We start from the raw sequence: 25,343 nt of genomic DNA, 5'->3' as shown, positions 1-25,343 counted from the left end.
ATTTTTTCTGGTGAATTGGATTTTGAGCAACACACCTAAACCCAAATTGCCGCTGATGGGCAGGCCAGCAGCTCGCTCCGCCATCATCAGTGTGTGAATGTGTGTGTGAATGAGAGGCAAAGGTTGAAACGCGCTTTATGAATGCAATCCATTTACCGTTTACCAGGAACCTGCACCTGCCTGACCCTCTGCCAGACCCACGCTCAACACGTTTGGATAAGTTTGACCCCTATCTGCCTCATGATTCCTGCTCCTGCCTGCCTGCCTGTAAGTCTGTATACACACCTGATCATTGATCTGACTGTCTGCTTTTAGTCCTCCGTCCTCTACTGCATATATTCACCCCTGTGACATCAGGTTTAAAGTCATTCTAATATTTATGTGAAGGTAAAAGCTTCCTGAATTTTTCAGGATTTAGATCAGTTTGTTGTGCCTTTCCGCTAAAATGAAATCAACCTAATCAATCAATCAAAACAACAAAAAAAAAAAGTCACCTTGAATATGTGAAGCTGCATTTGGGACGTTTAAACTTTGATGAAAGTTAACCGCTGTGTCAGCATAGTTTGAATCTTCAAAGCAATAAAGCCTAAATGACGACGTAAACGTTTGCATACATAAACTAAACTACACACAGACTGCACCGCAGAATCACTTGGGAAACATAAACTTAATGTAGACAGCAGTATTCTCCGCTCAGATGACTGATGATGATGAAGGTTTTATTATTGTGTCTCGCATACAAAAACGCTCAGCCTGCAGATACCACAAATTAATATAAAGTAGCTCAAGACTGCAGTGCAAACATTTTCTTATGATACAATTAAAATCATTCCAATTTTGGGTCTTCTAACACTATTTCAGGGATTTGTCATTTCATGAAATATTGACACTCAGTAGTTTTTTCAACACAGAAGAGAAAGGGGGGGCTCTATTTCTAGTTAAATGGCACAGCTCGCAAAATCTGTTTTCACCTGTGAATTTCTTCTTATCTTCCAATATTAATAACTACAGAAAGAATACCAGAGCTCATGTTTGCAATTTAATTTCTTTGGCTCAGTGATGTTGTTTTTCAAGGAATAATTTAGATATATTGGGAAATTTGCTTTGATTGGAAGGGTGTGAAAGTGGTGCACTGTAAGTGCCCTGACTCTCATGCCATTCAAATAACTTGTTGAAGATTTTTCTATTGAATCCAAGTCAGCAAAGTTTTACTTACTTACTGCATAATGACATCACAAATATACAAATTTGCCAAAGACATCATTTGGCAACTTATATCAAATTTCGGCGCTAGTGCTAGCTACTTTAATTTGGTTAATTCATTAGAAAAGAGATGGCGACACTGCTTATGACATCCGAAAAATGTCCCATTAAACCGGAAGCCCATTCCTCTGACATTCCCATTCCCATTCCCATTGCCAGGAAAAAATGCTTTCATTACATTTCTGTAAACCATAGAGTCAGTATATTTCTCCACAATGATGTGGTGAGGGTGTGATTAGGATGAGATACAAAACCCACCTGGTTAGGTTATCATGATTTGGCTTAAAACACCTTTTTGAGGAACTTAAAATAATTGCAGGGAGTGTGTTTTTGGAGAAACTGGACTTTGGAGCAGTGGGCAATGTCGGATGTTTGGCCATCGAAACAGTGGCAGGACCAGCCCGTACTCACTCAGTACTCATCCAATAGCTCCGCTCAGTCAGTGCTTTAGGTGTGAAACCAAAAGTCACTTTCAGCAACTAACTGAAATGCGGCTGCAATATGTCGGATGAGAACGTGTTCATGCGATACACTGCCAGACAGCCGAACAGAACCGCACGCATGCGCATGAAATGCTGAAAGACAGCATCAGGTAAAGATGCTGCTGGTGACCACGTAAGATAAGGAGTGCGAGTGTGCTTATAGGATGGACAAGTGGGGAGGTTGATGGATCCCAAAAACGACTGCCTTTTGTGTAGAAGTCCGAAGTTCACCTCCTGCTTGGATGTGTGTGTATTTTTTTCAACACTTTACCATGTGCCTCTTTTGCCTAAACCTAACTATCTGTGACTTTGTAGCCCAATCCTAAAAATCGTGACGGTTCCGTGCTGTTGTGTAAACATAGGGAGCATGCTGCTTTCTGCAGGCTGTGACATCACGTTAACGGGCTGCGTCATCCCACCATGTGCATTTGTTGACACCACTGTAATGGCATCCCGGAGCGAAAGCAGATCACGCAGAAGGATACCTAAAACGTCATAGGTGGATGCGGAGGGTCCTGACAGAGCGGCACCATGTGACGCTTTTGGAGTGGTAACATGTTGGCATGGCACCCATCATTTTCACAAATTTGTCCTTTGCACCATTTGTGCAGTCTGTGTAATATATTTGCTCCAAACACATGACTGTACAGACGTTGGCTGTAAGCGACCTAATATTGGACACATGGTGTCTATGTGTCTTTGTTCAGCTCAGCCTCCGACTGAACTCAGCTGAAAAAACCCAACCCATTCTGTTTCTAGACGCTCCACTGTGTTGTTTTCATCCCGTCAATCTTCTTTTTCTTCTTCTCTCTCTCTGCATGTTTATTATGCAGATGAATTAAGCCCTGGGATTCACATAAATTTTTTCTCTCAAGTCAACATGTTTTTAACGCAGGCAAGAGCGGGTTCATGTTAACTGGCGTTGCCCACGGTGCTAGTCCTGTATTCCCATTGACTTTGACCTCAAAACTTGCTTTACATTTTGTCTGAACACAGTGTGAAGAACAAACATTTTTGGGGTTATGTGTAAGACATTCTCTGCCATGTACAGTTTCCATTCTTAATGTTAAGCTAAGCTAACCGGCCATGTGCTGTAGCCTCATGTTTAGTAAACAGACATAGGAGGTGTAGATTTTCTCTTCAAAACCTCTGCAAGAAAGCAAATACACCATTTCTCGAACACACTATTCCTGTCATTTTTAGCTGTGTAATGATTTTAAGAAGCCATAAAACATCACAGTGCTCCCCTGAAATGGCTCCTTTTATGTTTGCGCCAAACAGATTTTACGGAGTAAACCCTAACGCTGACAGTCTCACTGCATGGTTCCCAGTGTTAAGTACTGGGGACAGACATGAAAATAAATAATTGATCGTGAGTATGCGCACAACTGAAGTTTAACTGAGCAGAAACACGTCTGCAGCAGAGTCGAGATGATCTACTTTGTTGGGAACGTTTACCCGTAGACGCCGAGGTTCCCTTTTAAACCACATTATTGATTCTCTGCATTACTCCGTCCTCGCTACCTTCCCTCTTGTTCCCTTTCATCCTCTAATTTGATCGCTCTCCCTCCCTCGGAGTCTCTCTTCATTGAGATGCCGTCCCCTTCCCCACATCCATCAGAGCATCGCCTCCCACTCCCACTCCTCTTATCTCATTACTCTCTCTAATTAGCCCCAAACGAGCCCGTAGGAACCAATAACACGCCTTCGCTCATGCATATCAATGAGATTCACACACACGCACATCTGTAGAGTCATGTTTGATTCGTGTGCATGTGTGTCGGCATGCACATGTGTTACTCACATTAGTTTTTTTGGTATTTGTTGATATACAGCCATGAGTTTTGGCAGACTTTACTTTGGTCGATCATGCAAGAGAAAAGTGTGTGTGTGTGTGTGTGTGTGTGTGTGTGTGTGTGTGTGTGGCCAGCTTGGATCTCAGTTGGACACAGGAAATGCGTGTTTGGTCGGGAACAGATGATTGTGAAGCACACTGTCCTAAGCAGAACTCTGTAGCAGGAGGTGGCCAGTACACACACACACACACACACACACACCCACTCCTCTTATCCACACACACACACACACACACACACACACACACACACACACACACACACAAGTACAAGTCCGCTCATGCGAATAACTCAGCACCACACCAGACCAAATGAGAATATTTCTTTTTTTTAATATATAAATTTTACACACCAATACACTTAATTTAAGCTGCAGAAAGGATTGTTTGGACATAATATGGTAAATATAGTGACATTCAGACTGTTTTAATTGGAGTCAGAGTCGAGTGGTGTGTTTAAAAGTGGTGAGAGGGTTTATTAGTCAGCTGTGTGTGACTGAGATGGGAAGTAACCCAGGCACAGCTGCAAGTGCAGCTAAACAAACATTCATACATAAAAGATGAGCTCCTCTCTACCCCTCCTCTCACATACAAACACAACACACACACACACACACCAGTATATCTATAAGTGTTTACCTGAGTTTATTGACTAATCTTTCTTTTTGTAGGATTTCATTTAGCTCCTCTCTGTATACCCGGGAACTGGACAAACAAGGCTCCTCGATCTTTGCTATTTTAAACCTGCATGGATCTGTGCACCTGTGTTTATTTCTGTCTTTTCTTCCTCTCCTCTCCTCTCCTCTCCTCTGCTCTCCTCTGCTCTCCTCTGCTCTCCTCTCTGCTCTCTACCACAGAGGGCGAGTGAGTGGCAGAGGCAGAGAGGAGAGGGAAATGGCTCTCCTCTCCTCTCCTCTCCTCTCCTCTGCTCTGCTCTCCTCTGCTCTCCTCTCCTCTCCTCTCCTCTCCTCTCCTCTCCTCTCCTCTGCTCTGCTCTCCTCTCAGGCCTCAGTCTGTCTGAGAGGACAGGAAAATACCTCTAGGTGTTTTCATCATCGGCACTCAGCTATGAATCCGTGTCCGTCTGTGAAATGGGTTACCCTGTCTCTCTCCCCGAGCCTCAGCTCAGCGTGCCATTGTGTAATGAATTAACAGCATTGCATATTATGACTGTGAGTGCAAGCAGGTCAGGATGAATCAATAGTATCTGTGGAGTGAAAGGAAACAGAATCTCTCATCTCTGTCTTGCAGCTGTATCTGTCTTCTTCTTTCCAATATTTCAGCATGTCTGTCTGCTTATCTGTCCACCCCCCATTCTCCACCCGTTCTCTCTTTCTCTTATTTTCCCTTATACACCCAGGAGCAATGACTGACTTGAAGGGCAGAGGGTGAAAACACAAATTAACCACAGAGAGCGAGTGAGTGGCAGAGGCAGAGAGGAGAGGGAAATGAAGGGATAGACCATGTAAAAGAGATGGGAGAAAGAGATTGTCTCCGATATCGATCTGGTAATCCTCGTTGTGCTCTCTGGCGATTCTAATCTTCCTCCTACACAAGATGAGGAGACGCAGGGAAAGGGTGAGAGAGAAAGGAAGGAGGAGGTAGGGAGGGAGTGATGGAGAAAGAGAGGAGAAAGGAGGAGCAGTGCCATCCAGTGGTTCAGAGAGATGCTACAGCGCTGAGGGTTTCTCTGTTTCATTGATAAACATCTGTTAGTGTGTGCTCATCTGTGTTAGTGTGAGTGTTAACAAAGGTAGTTCCTCATTCATAACTACACGAAGCCAATGCACAACATGCAGACTCCTCTCAGCCTCTCGGCCTTTGGCACAGAGGAAGCAGAGCTAAAAACAGTGAACATATGGTCCCTGTGACACACTATGACCTTGAGTCTGCTATTTCGGGACTGTGGCACATACAAATACACATTTAGATGCACATTGGGACTCAAGACCTGCACAAAACACAGATTTTTAAGTCCAATGATAAGTCTTGTCAAATTATTATTATTTTATTTTATTTTATTTTTTGAACAAGTAGTTTCATTAGATTTTTTTAAAACATAAAACAAGTAAGGTACAATACAGAAAATTCATAGAAAGCTATCATCTTAATAAAACTGCTAAGACAGGCCATCACATTAAGGTCTAAAATAAATAATCAGTGAATTAAAATGCTACCTATACAATTGATGGCCCAGAAGATAGAAAAAAAAGAGAAACAGTAAATACAAATATACATAATTATGCGTCATCTAAGAAGACTTCTATAGCTTTCTCCCCTGCTAGAAAGTTTATAAGACGCCCCCATATCTTAACAAAGGTGGACTATTCAGCTCGGTCTGGTTGGAATTTTCCAGAGTTTGCTCTGATGTGTTTTGCTTGAAGTCGTCATTTTCTTATCTGCCTTGCTTAGTTTACAAGATTATTCTTTTTTATTTGTTTTCTATTTTTATGAGAAAAAATAAAGATTAAAAAACAAATAAATTGATAATATAACATAATTCAGTATGGCCAAATTTAATTTATTTTCATTAGGTTGTTCAGGGCCTGTTTTCTATGTTTTGGCTTTAGCTGTGGGAACTTAAAGCAGCTTTAATCAATATTTTTATTTTAACATTAGATCACATGACTGTGTTTATCTGAAAGTTGTTGGTCAGAGTGATGAAAACACAGAAAATAGAGTGCTGCAGGGTTGACGTTTGTAGGCAAACACGGAGGTTGACATCGCCTTGGTTCCCCAACACTTTCTTATCCCAACAATCGAATACTGCTGCTTTGTCGGTTAACTTTTCTGTCTAACTGTGATGTGCTACAGGTACCCTCCTGCATCTTTTTGGACGTGCTGAGGCTGTATATCAAATTACAATTGTTATATGCACTGTTTATTTTCAAAATACACTTCAGTTTTTACCGCAAATGTACAGTTTGTGCTCTTTACATGCATACAGTCTTTTTCAAAATAACCTTACATGTTTTTATGTTTATTTCGTTTGGCAACAGAAGCATGTGGTAAGGCTTAGAAAAAGCATGGCCTACTTCAGCATTCACACAGGAAGCATACAGCAGGCTGAAAGTCAGAGTTTGTTGGACATATCCATCTCCCCTCCTACCTGCCCTATGGACTTCTTGTTCTTTTTATCCCGGTAGCTGCTGGTGGTGTTAAAAACTGACGCCACTCAGTGCATTTCATACCGCCATGATGCCACAAATGTGCATTTGTCTCCCCCAGTAAAAACATAAAAGTAGCAGAGGATTTTTATTTCAACAAACCTGAAGATGCAATGTTTAGTTAATGGATGTAGCTACCATGACGTCATCCACTGGTTTGTGGGCGCCATTTTCTTTTAAACCAAAAGTTTAGCATTTCCGCCATTTTTTAACCATATTTAACAAAAACAAAAAACATATTTGGATGAGAGGTTGGAATTGTGGAGGAGCAAGGGGTGGATTAGACTCAAAGACTGAGGTGATGTACTGCAGACAACCTGTCACTCAGAGCAGTCCCAGCTGTGATTATCTGCAACTTTAAACCTTCATAAAACGTGAACAGGTGAGTTACTTAAAAATCACCCCCTTTACTGTTGTCATGAATGTTGAAATTAACTATACAAAAAAAATGTTTTTTTTACCAGGCTGTATACATGTTTATTTCTGCTGTAAAGTTGGACATTTTAACAGAGAGCGTCTATGGGGCATGATTGTTTTGGAGCCAGCCTCAAGTGGACAGCAGAGGAACTACAGTTTTTGGCACTTTGGCATTGTCTTCACTTTTTAGCCCTGGAGGTTGCTGCTCGAACGCAACTTATAGACGTAACAATGCCTCAGGTATAGTAGGTGATGGCTTTGTGCAAAAATGGATGCAGTCTACCTTAAAACTAACAGAACAAGAAGTAACTATGCACAACTGAATCAGTAATACCCTGCAATTCACACCATAAATTGATGGAGAAAACTTCGGGATAATTCAGAAAGATTCAGAAAATTTTATTGTCTGTTGTGACAGAAAATCATTTTGGACATGTCCCAACATAAAGTGTAAAACAAATTTGGACAATGAACATACAAGTGTTCCTAAAAAAAAACCCAAAACAAAAAGAGCCCCAGTATAAATACCTAATAAAGTAATTTTGACATAATAAAAATAACAATAAACTCCTTTGTGCAAAGTGGCATAGTGTTTATGTAGACATGTGGATCCTTACCTTTTATTTCAGATGTTTATGGCAGTTGGAATTAGGGAATTTTTAGACGTCTTTTTCTTGGCCAAGGGGACTTAATAGCTGCAATCTGATGGTTGTAGCTGGAAAACTTGTGCAGAGGGTGAGTGGGATCTTTTGTAATGTAATTGTCTTTCCTTTCAGCTGCTTGGGTATGAAGTACTGACAGTGGAGTTTGAGTTTTACCAGTTACTTTACTTGCTTGTGTAATGATCTGGAATAGCTTTGATTTATTCATAACAGAGATGAAGTTGAACCAGGATGAGATGTTAAAAGTGAGTAAAGATTTTATGAGTGATTTGTACACAGCTGTTAAAATGTCCTTTCTGGCATCAAATCCTTGGCAAGAACAGGCGCTGTTGTGCCTTCTTGCACACTGAGTCAGTGTGTTGGGAGAAAGACAGAAGGTTATCAATCTAACTGCCTAGGTATTTGAAGGCCTCCACCTGCTTTACTGCCTGTCTGTTCAGCCTTAGGGGCTCAACACTCAAAATGTCTCGGGGGAGGACCCCCAGATCCTCTGCTTAGTATGTGTCCCCGTCCAAATGTTGCAACAAAACCTACAACCTTGGTGAAATGTTCAAGTGTCCACATACTTTTGTCCACATAGCACACTAGCATGCACCTGGTTCAAAGCTCTCTCTCTCTGTCTCTCTCTCTCTCTCTATCACACACACACACACACACACACACACAGAAACTTCTGTTAAGCCTGCTGCTTTATCTCTCCTACTTTCCCTCCGGCTACATCGTGATGACCTCAAAAGCCATTTATTAACATGGATTATATGTCGACAGGAACAAAACCTGGCAGAAAATCAGCGGCTTCACCTCTCTCCCTCTCCTCCTCACTTCCTCTGAACCTGACACAGAGATTGAGATAAAAAGAAAGAGAGTGAGAGTAAAGATAGAGAAATATGTGGGAACAGAAGAAAGATTGGCTGTCGATGGCCTTTTCTTGGTTCATCATTCAGAAGGCCCTGGGTTTGATTTCTCTCTGTGTCTGAGATGAGCCATCAATAACTGCGCTGTTAAAGTCAAGTCCTCTGGTAGGGAGATCAGAGGAGAGGAGAGGGAAAAAGGAGAGTACAGGTAACTCTGTACTTGTATAATAACGGCTTCTCTACTCAAACAATGTATTCAAAAAGGTCTCTGGGTGTGTGTTTGAAGTACAGGACTTCAAAGTAAACTAAACCCCTTTCAAGACAATCGTGGTTATTGGGTAGCCATGTTGGTCGGGTTTTCAACCTCTTTTGATCCAGACTGAAATATCTCAAAAACTATCGGATAGATGGATGAGTTTGTTTGTGTTATTTTGTGAGTTTGCTGAATCCAAACTGACCATTTAATACACCAACATCCCACTATATTACAAATTAACTGATGTAGGCGGCAGCAGACCAGCAGCTCCCATATTCAGCGAGGTAAAATTACTGTTTCTCTCAATGGAGTCAGGTCCCTGTTGGAAAGGGCTGTCTGTTTGGGAAGTACTGAGCATACGACTGGATAAATGAGACTTGGATTATACTGCACAAGTTTTGTGAGAGTTTTTAAATAGATATTTTGATATGGTTTTTCTGTGGTTGTGACATTTGATGAGATTTCTGAATTAAACTTCAGCTTGACAGGACAGTAACTAACAGACCGGTCAAACAAATGGTAAAGAAATAATTCAGACATACAATAACAATCTAAGCCTGGGGCAAAAATAACAACTTTTATTGGAGATAATGTTCCAGTATTTAATTGCTCCCAATGCTTACATCATCATAATCGCTCGGTGGTGGCTCACATCAGTGTCTTAAACACATAGACATGGAAAAATATGGTCCAGGTGTGTATATTTTGGGCGGCGAAAGGAAAATATCCACTTCAATATTTAATACAGGTGCATTTGTGCACTATAACAGAAACATGGAGGTAGCAGAGGACTTTTATTTTGACAAACCATGAACCACACCATGAATTGATGGAAAAAAGGCACAAATTGGTACATGAAGTTTCACTACAAGATGCTTAAATTTCCTGGCGGAGGATGCCCAAACCCCCTATTTTAAATGCGTGGCCCCCAATGTTGAAACAAAATCTATATGCCCTCGTGTAGAAAAAAAATCTTTACAAATTCAACATAGGGTAAGTCATTGATTTACAGATAAGGAAGGTAAAATATTTAACTGAAATGTCGCCAAAAAAAAAAAAAAAAGGATTCTCATAAAGTTTCATACAACATTTATGTTTCCCAAAGGATTTGTTGTAATGTGATGATTCAAAAACTTCATCTGACATCATCAAGTAAAAGTGTTTTAATTTGTCCAATATTTCAGTTTACAACCAAATACCTGCAAGATAATGATAAAGCATAGTCACCATTACTGTCAGTCTTCCTATTGTTAATTTTGATGCTGCTCATCTCGGCAGTCCCCCGTGAAACTGACATGACTTGACTGGAAAAAAAGTAACAAGTGATGACTTTATATGCAGAATGTTGTCTTTATTATGTGCTCAACATTTTTATCATAAGCATATATTACATTTTCAATTTTATTAACATTTTAAAAAATGGAAAAAATCGACAAGTTATGTGCTGCATTTTTACATTACTTTTTATGTTATTTGCAGTTTTCACATTATCAGTTTTTAATATATCATTTTACCTGAGTTATTGTTAAGTATTTCACCACACGATTTGCAGTTATGTTAGGTGCAGTTATATAAGTTTTTACATTATTTATAGCTATTATGCTTCCTGATGATAGCCTGATACAATACTGGAGAATTCTGCAGAGAAGGTTGCTATCCTAGCATTGGCACAAATGCTTACACTGCAAAGCAACACAAAAAAATGATGTTGGACTTATCAAAAGAGAGTCTAAAAGTGAGTCTAACAATAAATGAAACAAAATATCGGCAAAGTGTTCCAGAGATAGAGTGAAAATGTTGAGCGAACAGCCCTGACTCCCTGCCAGATCAGCAAACTTTCTGTTGCTGCCTTTACACAGGTTAGACCTGGTGCTGCTGCTGGCCACCAGCCCCCTGTGAGTCTGGGGGGTTTGCACCAGCCAAATTTAAACAGCAACAGCTGTAGAAGCGGCTCAAAGCAGAAGGACTGCAGGGGTTGCTAGCTGGCTAATTCCAGTCTCATTTGTGGTCTGATACATATATAGAGAGAGAAGGGTAAGAAGGGGCTGAGTGAACGTTGCAGAAAAAGGGTGTACTTTCAAGTCTTATTTATTGGTGCTTTTTTTGTTTTGTTTTGTTTTGTTTTTTTTTTCTTTTCTAGTTTTTATTAAGCCATTTTTATACTAGGTTTTATAGCTTTAAATATCATTTTTATGTTCTAATTGCTGTTGTGATAGATGTAGTTAATACATTATCAGTTTTCATTATGTTTTGCTTATTACAATTAGCAGTTAAAATGTTATGAACAGTAATTATGAATTTCCACACAACCCTCGCAGCCTAAACTGGGTCCTGAACTTCTTGCAGAGGATGAAGTAGATGAGTGGGTCCAGGCAGACGTTGAGAACTGACATTATGATAGTCAGCTCCATCATGTAGAAGAGAATCTTATCCCATGAACAGTGTCTCCCCAGGAAAACTTTAGGAAGGCGAACCAGGTGGTAAGGGATGAAGCAAAAGCTGAAGACGCTGACCAGCACTAACATGTTCCTGCGCGACCTTGCAAGCTTCGTGGAGCTGGAGGACGCCGGCTGCCTCTGCTGGGCCTGCGACACCCTGCGTGAGGTGCTGTAGTAGAAGAAGAACAGCGAGGCAAGGACAAACAGGAACAGGGCGGTGGAGCAGGCGTGGATGATCTTGAAGAACACGGTGAAGCGTCCACCGAGCAAGTAATCACAGCTCACCGGGACAGAGGTCAAAGGTTTCTGGGTGAACGACAGGATGACATAGGCGCTCATCACAGTCAGGAGGAAGACCCAGGTTACTGTGGAGACAATGTAAGCGGCCCGCAGAGTCTGCAGGATGTGAGTTCCTGAATGACGGACCACCTTCAGATACCTGGATAAGGGAGGCAGGTGTCAACAAATAGATTCAACAAATAAAAGTAAATTTATCTTCTGTGGCACTCAAATCAAAATTGTTAGTCTGTGTGTTTTATGCGGGGCACTAGGTCACAACACGCTTAGGGTTCAAGTGCAACTGATGAGAGCACTCGTCGTCTTCTCCTAAAGGAACCATACTTTGAATCTAGTAGTTTTCTGTTTCTGCTATTTTGACACAGCAAGAAAACACATAAAATTTGTATATTTTATCTATTTGTTTTATAAAAGAAGTCTGTTTTATGAAACATGAGATTCAAATCTGTCTGGCCTACCTGTTAGCAGCGATGTACCCCATGAACATGATGCTGGCATACATGTTAAGGTAGAGGATGGCAACGCCGAAGTTGCAGTTGAGCAGGCGGATGGTGACAGAGTTGCTGGCATACTGGATGATGCGGATGGGAAGAGAGAGGCAGAGCAGGAAGTCAGCTGCTGCCAAGTTTTTCAGGTAGACCATCATGCTGCTGGACGCCTTCTGCTCAGCTCGGCATAAGTAAAACTTAATGATGAAGCCATTGAGGAGGAGACCTACCTGGAGAGATAAGAGGATAAGGATGGAAATTCAAAATTTACAACTTTCACAGTCAGTCAAAATAATTTTGAGCTGGATTTGACCAGATGACAGAAAATAATTTACACGCCAATGAGTACAGCAAATTGTAAAATTGAATTGTCATCTAAAAGTTCAGTGTGTTTAGATTTAGGGGGGTAAATTGGCAGAAATGGAGTGTAAAATAATGAGTATGTTGTCTTTACTTGAAAATAAGAATTCTTGCATTTTTGTTACTTCAGAATGAAACATTTGAGACACATGAGACATAGGGAGCAGTTCATTTTACAATGATATTACCACATTGCACTGCCGTGTTTCTTCAGTAGCCCAGAATTTGTGTAACAGAATGTGAAACTGCTTTCTTTTGTGTTTTTACCAGTTAAAATCAGTCTAAGAATACTCTCAAAGAGCTAATAATATAACCTAAAAATTTCTAGCACAAACTCCTAGCTTAGGAGAGCTTCAGGAAAGGTCTCAGAGCAGCTCTGAGTAAGAAGAGACAGAATCTTTTCTCTTAATGAGGAGATGTGGTTGACCCTGCTGCTACTCATTCTTTTGAAAGATGTGATTGGTTGTCATAGAGATGCTCTTTAGTGAGCCTGCCAGGAGTGGACACCCAGTTGAAATGAAATTAACTTCATCCCAATATCAAGCTGTAAAAAACCCTGTTTGTGTGATCACACTTTTGCACTGCTGCATTTTTCCCATTGCCAAATATCCTACTGCTCTGATCTCTTTCATTTCTGGCACATTTATCATTATTGCGTTGGGTGGGAGATGAGAGCCAGTTTCTAATGAGATCGACCACAAATATTATCTCTGCACCATCTAATCTCTACCATCTCATTAACTCACTGTTATTCAGTGTTTGGAGAATTTTTCTTCGACCTCTTTGTCTTAGCACCATTTTCTCCTTTGCTTAAAAAGAAGTCGTCCTCTCTACAGTTTTTCACCGTAGTAGCTCTCTTGAGATTGTAGACCCTTTGTGAATAAGTTTTTATCTTTACCAGGACCTAGTCTTAACTAGTCAAATTTAAATTCTAAGAATTTTGTCTCTGTGGAGCAACTCTTTGTACAAGGAAGCTTTGTGAATAGAGTGCCCCTGTAATGATGTTTTTCTGCAGGACAACCCAGAGGCTAACGATGCCCTGATTCCCTCATAAAAAAGCCTATGGGATTTTCCCATTGGATTTTGGATTTGAAGAAAATAAGCTCTGTGTTAACAAATGTTTATGATCTTACATGTTTTGTTTAGCAAGATGTCCTTCACGAATGAGCACTACTTTCAGGATTTTTGAAGCCTAAATGTAATCACCAGAAGTAAAAAGGTAATATTAGGCTAAAACACTCTAGGATCGTGTCACCATCGCCACAAGGCTGAAAGTTGTGTTCGACATGATTCTGTGTGATGACGCTCTGTAGCCTCACTTAGCCTCATTTAGCCTCTTGTTAACAATTACCTTTTTTAAGAATCATAAAAGCTTCAAAGTTTGAGGCATTTACTGACATAGTTTATGTTGTAGAACAAAAAGTGAAAGTCTCTTAAGCTTGTGTTAACCACAGACATTATTTCAGGCTTCTCACCAAAAAACCCATAAAAGAATGAAATAAAAATAAATTAAAAAAACAAAAAAAAAAAACAACTGCATTTGAGATGAGGAAACTTGAGGTGATGAAATGCTAACAGATTTCAGGGTTATAGGACACATTACTGGTTAATAAACATTTAGCTATCACCACACTTAAAAGTTGTATTTGCCAAACCAAAGAAACAAACATTTTTTTCTGTTTGCTAACTCATGACCAGTTAAATAGCTGTCTGAGAATCTGTGTTGTACCATCCTGGATTGTCTTTGAGATTTTCTGCAGAAGTCTGGCTAATGTTGCAGTTAGGGTATGCTAACCAGTGTGGTTTAACCACTAAGACTATGACTGTGTCATTTCCTCAAGAAATTAATAACCAATTCTATTTAAAAAAAAAAAGACATGAAACTTCTGAACAGACTGACTTTTGTTAAAGAAACAAAGTAATAGTGTTAAAACTCACCAGAAACACAAGACTGAGCACTACCATAAAGAAGGGATTAGCTGAAGTTCGATCCCATTCACAGGTAGTTGAACTATTGAATTCGGTCTGGTTTGTAGGTCCGGTAGGCTCTTCTCCTGCTCGATCCATCACTTTTTGTGGTTGATCTAACAGAGGTGAAATCCACATTTCTGAACAGCATATACACACAAACACACTATTGGACAAAACAGCTTCACTGAACAACAGTCTGAGTAACACAACTGTAGCAACCTGTCACCCAAAAAGACAAAACTGTGAATGAAAGATCAAGATATATTGTGTGTATGAATCAGTGGATGGTTTTGAATTAAATATTATATATATGGTTGTAATTAATATGATCATAATTTCGGTTCATTGATATTAAATAATAACAATCAAATTTCCACATCAAAACAGATAAAATGCAAAAGAGAGGATGAAATACCTGCAGCATTTACCTTCCAGTTCCTGTCAGTGGATATCTAATAAAAAGACAATGCTGTGCAATGCTTCAGTCGATGCAGCTTTCACGGTAACCACTTATGTGGTTATGATGGCTTCACAGCAGGGTCACATTTCCGTTTACAGAAACACACACACACGCAATGTTGTTGAGATGAATTCTTCCTCTCTAGATCTGATAACCACCCCTCCATTACCACTGAAGACATTTTAACCCAAACTAAATTCATCCACTGTATCTGTGATGTCATTCTCTTGCTAACTAAAGCTCGTGAGTGTAAGTGAGTGCTGGTAAAAACATCGAACAACTAAATCCGTTCTCAGTCTCTTCTTTATCAAAACAGTCATAAGTCATAAGTATATTTTGTGGGGTGTCTGGTGGCTCAGTGGATAAAGTGGAGCCCCATGTACAGAGGTTGTATCTTCACCGCAGCGGCCGGGATTTGATTCCAGTCTTGACCCTTTGCTGCATGTCGCCCCCTCTCTCTCTCTGTCTTTCATACTTACACTGTCCTGTCCATTAAAGGCAATAAAAGCCCCAAAAAATAAGCTTTGAAAAAAAAAAAAATATATATATATTTTGTGACAAGGAGGTACAACGCTGGCTGAGCCCAACAGCGACTGAGCAAGTGCTCGACTTTTGGGTGCACCATGCACACTCTGGCTATCCAAAAACTGAATCCCTCGGGGCAAAGGTCCAGATGGAAATGCTTTAGAATTAATTGTAAAGTACAGTATGAATTCTGTTATATGAATCTGCTTTATGAACGTACAGAGATTATAGTGAATTAGAAATACAGTCATATGGTTGTATGCCTCCATACAGCAGTCAAGTTGCACTTACAGTTTCCATCCATGTTTGTGAAAGTTTAGAGTTATAGAGTTTCAAAGACCTTTAAATCAGTTCATCAGTGAGTCCAAGTGAACCTTTGTGCCAAATTTGAAGAAACTTCCTCATGGTGTTCTTGAGATATCGTGTTGACAAGAATGAGCCCGACGGACAAACTGAAAACATAATCGCTCTGGCCTCGGCTATTGCTGGCACGGAGGCATAAAAAGCAGAGACTGAAATAACACAAAGTATCAGAGTTTCTGCTGCGTTGCATTGGAGGCTCACAGGCCTTGCAGGCACAGTTTGTGCATCTGTTGGGAACCTCCTAAAAGTTTATTTAGTGTAATAATGTAGTGTTGTTGAATGCAGCCTCAGGCCTGACTCCTCCCTAAACTATTGCTCTAATCAGGTCCAGATTATATTAGACCCTTGCTGACTGAGTTCAGTCTTTTCTGTCTTTTTGTCCATGTTGTAGCTGGTTGTTTGACACTGGTATGTAGTTAGACTTTACAGGACAGTCCGCTCTTTAACACTGCACACTCAGTTGCCTGTCTTTTGTTTTTAGCTTTTTTTCTTTTTTTAAAGATATTTTTAGGGGCTTTTTTGCCTTTATTGGACAGTTTAGATATAGCATGAAGGGAGGAGAGAGAGGGGATAATATGCAGCAAAGGGCCAAGGCCAGACTCGAACTCACGGCTGCTGCAGCGAGGACACAGCCTCTGTACATGGGTGCCCACTCTACCATCTGAGCCACTGGGGGGCCTTGTTTTTAGCTTTGATCTGATTCTGAGGATGATCCGTGTGGGAGCCCTGTTGTCCTGCCTACCTGAGTGAGTCTGTGTTAATGCCTCAGACTCACTGCCAGCTGCAGTGTCTCATTTCGATTTGCGGACTTTGTTCATTCTTTTGTCTCAGTGATTGTCAATATTAGTACTTAAATGGATATGAATCATTGAATATAAAAGTGATTCATCAAAATCAGTTAAATGTAAAAGTGCTTTTTTATTCAGAAAACCCACAGTTTTTATGTTCACTTGTATTTGTTTACAGGGCAGACCTGCCACATCCAATATGGCTGACGCACTGACGTATCACGGCAACAGGCCAACACAGTCAACGCTGTGTCTACGTACTGTATATACGTCTGTGGTCCCAACAACAGAAGACTCCCTCCTCTGCTGCTGTCAAAGAAGCTTTTAAAGAACCTCCTGCCCCAGCCACCTCGTCAGGTGACGCAGCACACCTGAGCAGACCTACAGAGGGAAAAGAGACAGCAGCAAAGAGCACATACAGCCGTTAACAGGGAGTGTTGCCGGCAATCTCACAGCTAATGTGTGCAGGTAGTAAAGTGGCTGTTTGGGTCAAATAAACAAACAGTCTTCACTCTCTGTCTTAACACAACTCAAGAATAGAAAGGATCAATGTTCAGATTACACCGTGGCTTTCTAGAAACTATATATTTCAGGGGTAAAACAGAGAGCGTTCCAGAGTTGCTACATATTTGCTTGCCTTTGTCACGTCATTTTGGGGTTTTCCACATAGGAATGGGTCGGCTGTGTGGAGTGAAATGTAAATTGGAATTTCCCTAAACTTTGACACTGTGTTTGAAAAAAAAAAAAAAAGTCAGTGTCACATGTTTCCACAGACACTCCCTGCACAGACTGTTTAAATATGCTTTGTTTGCCAGAGTGAGATATTTTAACAGAGGCACCCGAGAGAGCTCAACAAGTATTCCTCTTCACAATGATGATGATGATGCAGGTAAGAGGTAACATTGTATTTCATAATGACAGAAAAATGCTCTTTATACTTATAAAGTGTTATTGAAAATGTAATTGTGGAAAAAATGAAATAGTTTTATCATGTAATGACATGATTCATATCTTGCGCAGATAATTAAAAATCACAATTAGAATCAGAATCAGAAATACTTTATTGATCCCCGAGGGGAAATTGCCTTTAGTTACAGATGCTCCCATTCAAAAGTCTTAAGAGAAGTAGGAAAGTGTAGAATATATCAATAAAATTTAAACATTTACAAGTACTAATATAAAATAAATATATCTGAACAGTATAAATATAATGTACATTTTGTTCTTGTTTCTACCATGTGATAAATAAAAAAACAGATTAACAACATTTGAATATAGCATATTACAAATGGATGTAGTTATTGCACTGGATTATTGCACATCAAATTAGTTATTGCACATTATTAAGAGTCCAGAGTAGACTAATTATTATATATATTAATGATTAATGGTGGTGTTAGTTATCTCTTAGTGACATTTACAGTAGTGCTAGAGGAAGCACTGTATGACAAAATTTAGAAAACCAAAACTTCTGCAAGTATAATTGGAAACACAAATGAGAGCAGATCTCACAGCACTGTGTATAAAAGAAAAAACCTTTCACCTTCACTGACAAATCTACTGATGTCATTTGGTGAAGCAAATGTATGTTTTTGATATATTCGTTTTTAAATAAAGTAAAAAGTTTGTTTTATTCATAGATTAAAATCAAAGGGCAAACTATTAGCTGTTAAATTTAGCTATTGTGTGTTTAAATTAATTAATAAAAAAAACGTAACATCAGTTCTGCCAAAATACACAACTGATAGTGTATTTGTCTGTTATAATGATGCATATTTATTGGTGTTGATGAATGTTACTGAGGACTGTGTAATGTTGTTAGTTATTGTTAATTATTAACAAGCTCTCTGGGTGAACACACATTATCTGTTTCCAGACTCTGAACTCAGTAAACAAAAATGAAACAGCACATGAAACTAATGTAGACAGTTGTTTTTAGATTACAATGATTTCTTAACTGTTAAAATTAATTTCATTAATCAAACCTGAGTCAACAACCTCTGCTCAGGAGATGCTGAGACTAATGATAAACACAGCCTTGCTGGAATGCAAATATCCAGTGGGACATGTTCAGACTCACTCAGCAGGAAAAACCCAAATGTTGTAGCACAGTACACTGAGAGAAGAAACAGTCAAAAGAGGTCAAAAAGAGGTTTCGGATATCCTCAGGACAGTACTTGTGCTGGCACCCCAGAAGAGCAAAGTCAGTGGATTCTCCTTAATTTTTACAAATTAAATTAAGCATTAATAATTAAATTCCATCCAACTGTTTAGTATCGGGGATGGAGGTGAAAATTTCAGCAGCCGATATCCCAAATATCAGCAAAAACACATTTGAATGGCTCAATATATGTTTTTTTTGACAATGTATTCTGGGTGAAATTTCACTTTAACTCAGTCTGGCTTCACAAAGAAAGAAACATACATTTTATTGACTTGACACATTATTTCAATACTTTGCTTTTTGTGTGCCAACGAGTATTTTGCAGATGAGGATGATTGTAACACGAGCTGTCACTGAGGCAGTGACATGAATAACTAACCTAAAAGCAACTAAAAATATCTTCCATTGTCACAAAACCTTTTTCCTTCCACCTAACATTCACTATTTAATGTGTTTTGGTATAGCGATGAGTGTAGGAAATCACAGTTAAAGGTGTAGTTATTAATCTCTTTGCATTTGCATCCAGGTGACAGTGTTTGTGGCCCTGCTGGCTCTTGTGGCCTCAGATCTCTCTGACTCCCAGTTTTACCTCCCCATCGACTGTGATGACATCTATCGCCGTGACAACACCAGCTCCAGCGGGGTGTACACCATCTACCCAGGAGGTCCCACCTCACCCCTGCATGTGTATTGTGACATGGACACTGACGGGGGCAGATGGACGGTCAGTACACCTCCAATTTTTATCAGATTTTAGTATCATCAACAAAAACAAACGAGACTGTGTGCCGCATTTGAACCTGCAAAACCTGCTCATAGAAACCACTGCATTCTCAGCACTGGTTGACAAATACTAAAGCTTTCTACTAATCGTCATGATACCTACACCAAAAGCACCCTGTGGTGTCTAAATGTGACACACAGCTTCCCCCTGGCTGGAACATGTAACACGAGCTGAAAGTTGTCAAACAGCCAATGATTGATAAGATTTCACTTCAGGAACCTCCATCTGAAAAGATTTTGGTTTTTAGATTTGATTAAGACCAAAAAATCTGTCAACTTGAGGAGTTGAGGAGTTATCTGCAGAGGAAGTGAAACCTGCAATCAGAATAGTCTCTTATGACTCACTTACATTGGGCTCACTTCTGTAATGACTTATAAAAGGGAAATAAACTCCTGGATAAAATAAGTACGTGACATGTCCGTCTGTCATGTACAGACATGTGAGATGTCTGTATGTGACATACGGACAAAAGTTGCTTTTATTTAAAATATTGTTTTTTGCATTTTTGTGTTTATTGACAGGACAGCTGTAGATTGACAGGAAAGATGGAGGGGAGGATGACGTGCAGCAAAGAGCCGCACTCGACCGCAGTTACTCAACATTATGTTAACAGCACTGACTTTTGGTTTCATACAGGACATGGACAGCGGTCCCCTGGATGAAAGTATGTGTGTGTTTGACCACACACAAAACACCAACTTTCTCGCTCTTTATACCACATCAGTTGCTCTGGGCGTCAATTATTGGTTTACATCGAAATTAGTTCAAAGCCTGTTATGTCACAGAGAGATGCCAGTGGGTACCTTCGGCAGCGGTATCATGCACTAAGGGGCTTGACAAAGTCTCGGTATTCAAAGAATGAATGAGAATGAGCTTTAGAAACACGTTAGGGGACATTTATTTATCTGTGAGTTCTAATAGTTTGTTAAAATAAAAGTCCACTTCCATGTTTTATTGCAGTGGACAAACACACCAGTTCCAAATGTTAACAGGGATGTTTCTCCTGCGTCTTCTTTCCTCCCAAAATCAATGTGTGGCAAGGGGGCACGTCTCTAGATAACTGGTAATCTTACTTCTTGTTTGCTGGACAGGTAAAAATCAGCTCACTATTAACTTCCTAAGGTGATAACATCTAGGATGTTGTGTTTTGAGCTTTTGCTGCTGCCCCCAAGTGGCTGAAAGGTGATGCAGCTTTACATTGTTATATTTAGTGTTTGGTCCCATAAATACATTTACTGCAGATTTATCCAGACAGTCATCAAAGCTGTACCTAGTGGAGGTTGTCCAGATTCATAAAGCTTTCTTGGGTCTTGCTAATTGAATGTATGGCATTGCATGTTGGCAAACCTTTAACCTTTCTCTCTTCATCCCATTCTCCAGGTGTTTCAGAGGAGGATCGATGGGACTGAAAACTTCTTCAGGCCCTGGAGCCACTATAAGACTGGATTTGGGAACACAGCTGGAGAGTATTGGCTTGGTGAGTTCTTGAGGAAAAAATACATTAAACACGGGGGGCCTGTGCTGCTTTCCATCTGAATTTTAAACCAGATGAGAAGTTAAGCGATAGTCTGAAGGGGAAAGGGGTTAAAGGAACAGTTCACCCCAAAATCAAAAATGCATATTTTTTTGTCTTACCTGTATTGTAATGCACTAATCTAGATTGTTTTGGTGTGAACTGTCATCATGGAGGTGGCATAGAGATTTTTGCCTTCCCTCCAATAAAATTGAGCTAGTGCAGTTCAGTAGAAAGAAAATTGTTTCTAAACTGCTTAAAACAAGGTCTGTGGATTTTCAGACATCTTTCACATGTATTTTAACCTTTGAACCCAAAGCCAATTCAGGCAATTTATTACATAACATACGGGAAAAAAGTAACAAGCAATTTGGTTAGAAATGTTCCACAAATTGCAAGAAAAATGTGAATTTAAAGAATTATTTTTAAAAAGCTAGGGGAAAATATCAAGGGGAAAAAAGAAAAAGCTAAGGAAAAGCTATATTTATAATTAACAAATCACATATTTAAAACTACGTTACAAAGTTATTATACATTGTAAACAGCTGTTCTAGATAGTTTCCATTTTCAGGTTATTTTCTTCCTAGTTTTGGGGTCATTTCCTCCTCCGTTGCTCATGGTTTTGAGAGGAATCGTGCATGTTTTTCAGGTTTCAAAGGCACTTTACGAAATGCAGAGAATGATGTAGGGCCTTGATGCGGGGGCTGAAATGAAACAGATTTTTGTGCACCTTCTCAGGCCTGGAGAACATCTTCCTGCTGACTGTGAGGAAGAAGAATATGCTGCGGGTTGACATGGAGGACTGGCAACTAGATAAGGCCTTTGCCCAATACGCCTCCTTCTCAGTTGGTCCTGATAGCACTGGTTATCAGCTTCACCTGGGCGCATATAATGGTGGATCTGCAGGTGAGAATTACTTTGTGAAGTTAAGGTTTGCATGTTAAGGCATATGGATGAGTGAAATGTTTTGATGAATGAACGAGTGTTGGTTCTTTATCCCTTTTTCTTACAATCATGACTGAAAATGGGTCTTTTAAATCATTTATTTTCCAACTAGAGTTTTGAATTGCTGGATGTAATCCTGTGGACTAGCAGTCTAGAAAACCATAATGACAACTCACATTGATTTTTTTTTTTTTTAGGTAAGAGTGAAAATTGTCTCTCCAGAGACAAATATAACTGCTGCCAGATTCATGAAAAATGAAACATTAATGCTCTTTCAGTGAAGAAAAAAAGATGTTTTTCATACAATATGCCTATCATGCTCATTCATTTGGAGACACCTTGTTTAGCTTTATTTATTAAGCAAGAGGATAGTAAGAGTGGTCTCCTGGTAAAGGTCTGTGCAGAAATTAGTGTGGGGAAGTTAAATCTTGTACCATTTCCCCACCCAAATAAGCATGTGTGGGTTTTTTAAACACACAAAAACAGGTGATAGACTCCTTTCCCATTGCCAGTAGAACAGAGCTGTGTTCACAGCCATTCAGCAGATGCGTATGTCTTTCTGTTTTTATCTATTTATTTTCTCCTGTGTTATGTTTGATGTCACAGACTGGCCAAAAACAGAGTAAACAGCACAAAAACCATGGAAGACTGTGAAACTGATAGGTGGTTACTTAAAAAAACTCTCTTAAGGACTTAAGTCCTACGCGAACACTCATCATTTTAAATCAAAATTAGACACACCTTTTTAGGCCTCCGTGCCGGCGATAGCGATGCGATAAAGGTCCATAATTAACGCGTTCATTTTTTTTAAATCACATTAACTGCCAGCTGACGTTTTCGTCTTTAAGAGGCCGTGCCAGGCTGAGTTTTTAAGTTAAAGTGATGATACAGGTATTACATGAAATGAGAGGACTTTGGGAATCTGTGGTATTCAGCATATCATATGTTAGTTTCTAAGTAAGCGGGTGAAATAATGCTTCAACGTTAGGCAAAATTTTTGACATGGCCATGTAACAAGGGTCCCATGACCTCTGACCTCAAGATAGTTAAATGAAAATGGGTTCTGTACGGACATGCCCACTTTACACCAGTCCCAGTGCATTTCTTTGCTGGCATTTGATTCCTTATAAAGACAGTCTTGTAAGAATTGCTTCACCTTGTCAATATGGAACTGTTTTGTAACACAAAATAATGAGACTGAAAACATGATTAAAAAATGCAATTAATCATGATTAACTACAGAAATTCTGTGATTAATCACAATTTTAAAAAATATTATTTGACCAGCCCTACAATGAGCTGATTTAAATTTTGATGGTCAAAGCTCAACATCACTATGACCTTGTGTCAGTCTCATTCTCGTGAATACATTATGTCAAAGACTGAAGGGAGTTTCCTCAAATTTGAAACAAATGTCCACTTTGACTCAAGAATAAACTGATTTATGATCTGTTGGTCAACTTCACCGTGGCATCATAATGTCCTGCAAAAACACTTTTCTGACTATTATTCAACATCATATCTCAGGAACAGAAGGGGAAACTTTTGGTCGGATTTTGAATTTTTGAGTCTAATCTTTGGTGTCCCACTTTGAAATTGGGCTGATTGAATAGATCTTCTGTGCTGCCAGGGGGAAGATGTTTGTAAAGCATGTTTTTATGTTTTAATGTAAAATATGGAGAGTTACGCTACAATGTAGTGTAATGTTGCATATAGTGGAAGACTCAAATAAAGTCCTAGTGCGACATATTGTAGTAGCATACAATACTTGGGTAAATTAACTTTGTTACATTTTACTGCTGTAAAGTGCACACAGGGTAAATGAGATCATCCACTACCAAAATTATAACACAAGAGCAGTAGAAGAAGCGTTAGACTTTCAAACATCAACTAACATTGTGTTTGTCTTTATTTCAGGAGATGCTTTGGCACACCACAACAAAATGATGTTCACCACGTTTGACAAAGACCAGGACGGGTGGGATAAAAACTGCGCTCGGCATTATCTCGGTGCATTCTGGTACAACAACTGCCACAATGCTAACCCCAACGGCATGTTCGCACCTCATGTCATCCCATATGACAGCACCCAGATAATTTGGAACACGTACAGGAGCTCGCCTCTCAAAACTGTTGCCATGAAGATCAGACCAGCCTCTGCATGTGCATGCACAAATTAAACTGATCAGCTGTAGGTAGCTGTACCACACTGTAAAAAATGTTCCATTACAGATAAAAGCCCTGCATGTGAAATATTATGTATGTAACGATAAGCAGGAAAATGTACTTTAAGTATTATAAATAAAAGTAGTCTTTAAAGAAAATGTATTTTAATAATAATTTTAATAAACTAATCTTTTCATCTGTATTTTTCTTGGGTAGTTCATAAAAAAACACATTTTATAAACTCTTCATTTGTTTTGCATGCCAATGTGTGAATTGTAATGCAACTAGTGACTACAGCTGTCAAATAAATCTAGTGAAGTCAGTCAAAAGTACAATATTTCCCCCTGAAATGTAGTAGAGTGGAAGAAGAAAGTAGAAGGCAATTAAAAATATACTACAGAATGACATCGACAAAGTTAGAAAAAAAAAAAACAGACTTTCTTGTTTATATGTTTTGGGGACAGCTACATGCATAATAACAGTAATGAACCTATGCAGATGAATATACTCCGTCACATTGTTTATGCAGTTAAAGTGTTAAACGTTAGACTATTGAGCCTGTTAAGTTAATAACAGACAGGACGCATACTAAGTGGATGCATGGTGTCGCCATTGTGCTGCACAACTTCATGGGAAGGACGGATGTGGTCTCAACAGGTAGGCTGACGTCATCTTATATGGAGTGACAGTGGTGCATAAAGTTGAGGACATACTGGACTTGAGCAAGACATTGCCATATTCCAAATACTTAATTAATACTTACAATACAAACATTTTATTATTAGACTATTGCACATTTTTCATATAAGCTTTGACACCACTTAAATGTAATATCAGTAAAAAATAAAATACAATTTTAAAAAAGGATATACAATAATATAAAATGTATATATATATATATATATATATATATATATAATATCGATTTATGATAGATTGTTTATTTGGGGTCTCGATTAGGAGATAAGTTTTTCAGTCTGAATCAAAATTAGACATTTTATCCACAGTTATATATTCAACTGATGTTTCTTTGCAAAATTTTTTATTTTTTCACAAAATAAAGCATTCATGTTTGATTTCTTGATCATGCAACAGACGATTTATTTTGCTAATTTAGATTGTAAA

General features: G+C 39.2%; 2 protein-coding genes across 2 annotated transcripts; one reads left to right on the top strand and one right to left on the bottom strand.

The window, feature by feature from the left end:
• Positions 1-11,247: 11,247 nt before the first annotated feature.
• On the bottom strand, positions 11,248-14,606 carry LOC121941638 (P2Y purinoceptor 14-like). The gene is made up of 3 exons (XM_042484464.1): positions 14,478-14,606; positions 12,150-12,409; positions 11,248-11,833 (listed from the first exon to the last, which is right to left on the bottom strand). Exons 1-3 carry the CDS (start codon positions 14,604-14,606, stop codon positions 11,248-11,250), a joined length of 975 nt encoding a protein of 324 aa, XP_042340398.1.
• A 2,837-nt stretch (positions 14,607-17,443) lies between these two features.
• LOC121942514 (microfibril-associated glycoprotein 4-like) lies at positions 17,444-24,371 on the top strand. Its single transcript, XM_042485736.1, has 5 exons — positions 17,444-17,535; positions 19,337-19,534; positions 20,975-21,071; positions 21,846-22,013; positions 23,970-24,371. Exons 1-5 carry the CDS (start codon positions 17,518-17,520, stop codon positions 24,230-24,232), a joined length of 744 nt encoding a protein of 247 aa, XP_042341670.1. The 5' UTR covers positions 17,444-17,517; the 3' UTR covers positions 24,233-24,371.
• Positions 24,372-25,343: the final 972 nt, after the last annotated feature.

This window comes from Plectropomus leopardus, chromosome 4 (assembly GCF_008729295.1).
Source record: "Plectropomus leopardus isolate mb chromosome 4, YSFRI_Pleo_2.0, whole genome shotgun sequence".
Classification (NCBI taxonomy): domain Eukaryota; kingdom Metazoa; phylum Chordata; class Actinopteri; order Perciformes; family Serranidae; genus Plectropomus; species Plectropomus leopardus.
Note: the sequence above shows the minus strand (reverse complement) of the source record. Positions and strands in the feature narration are given on the sequence as shown.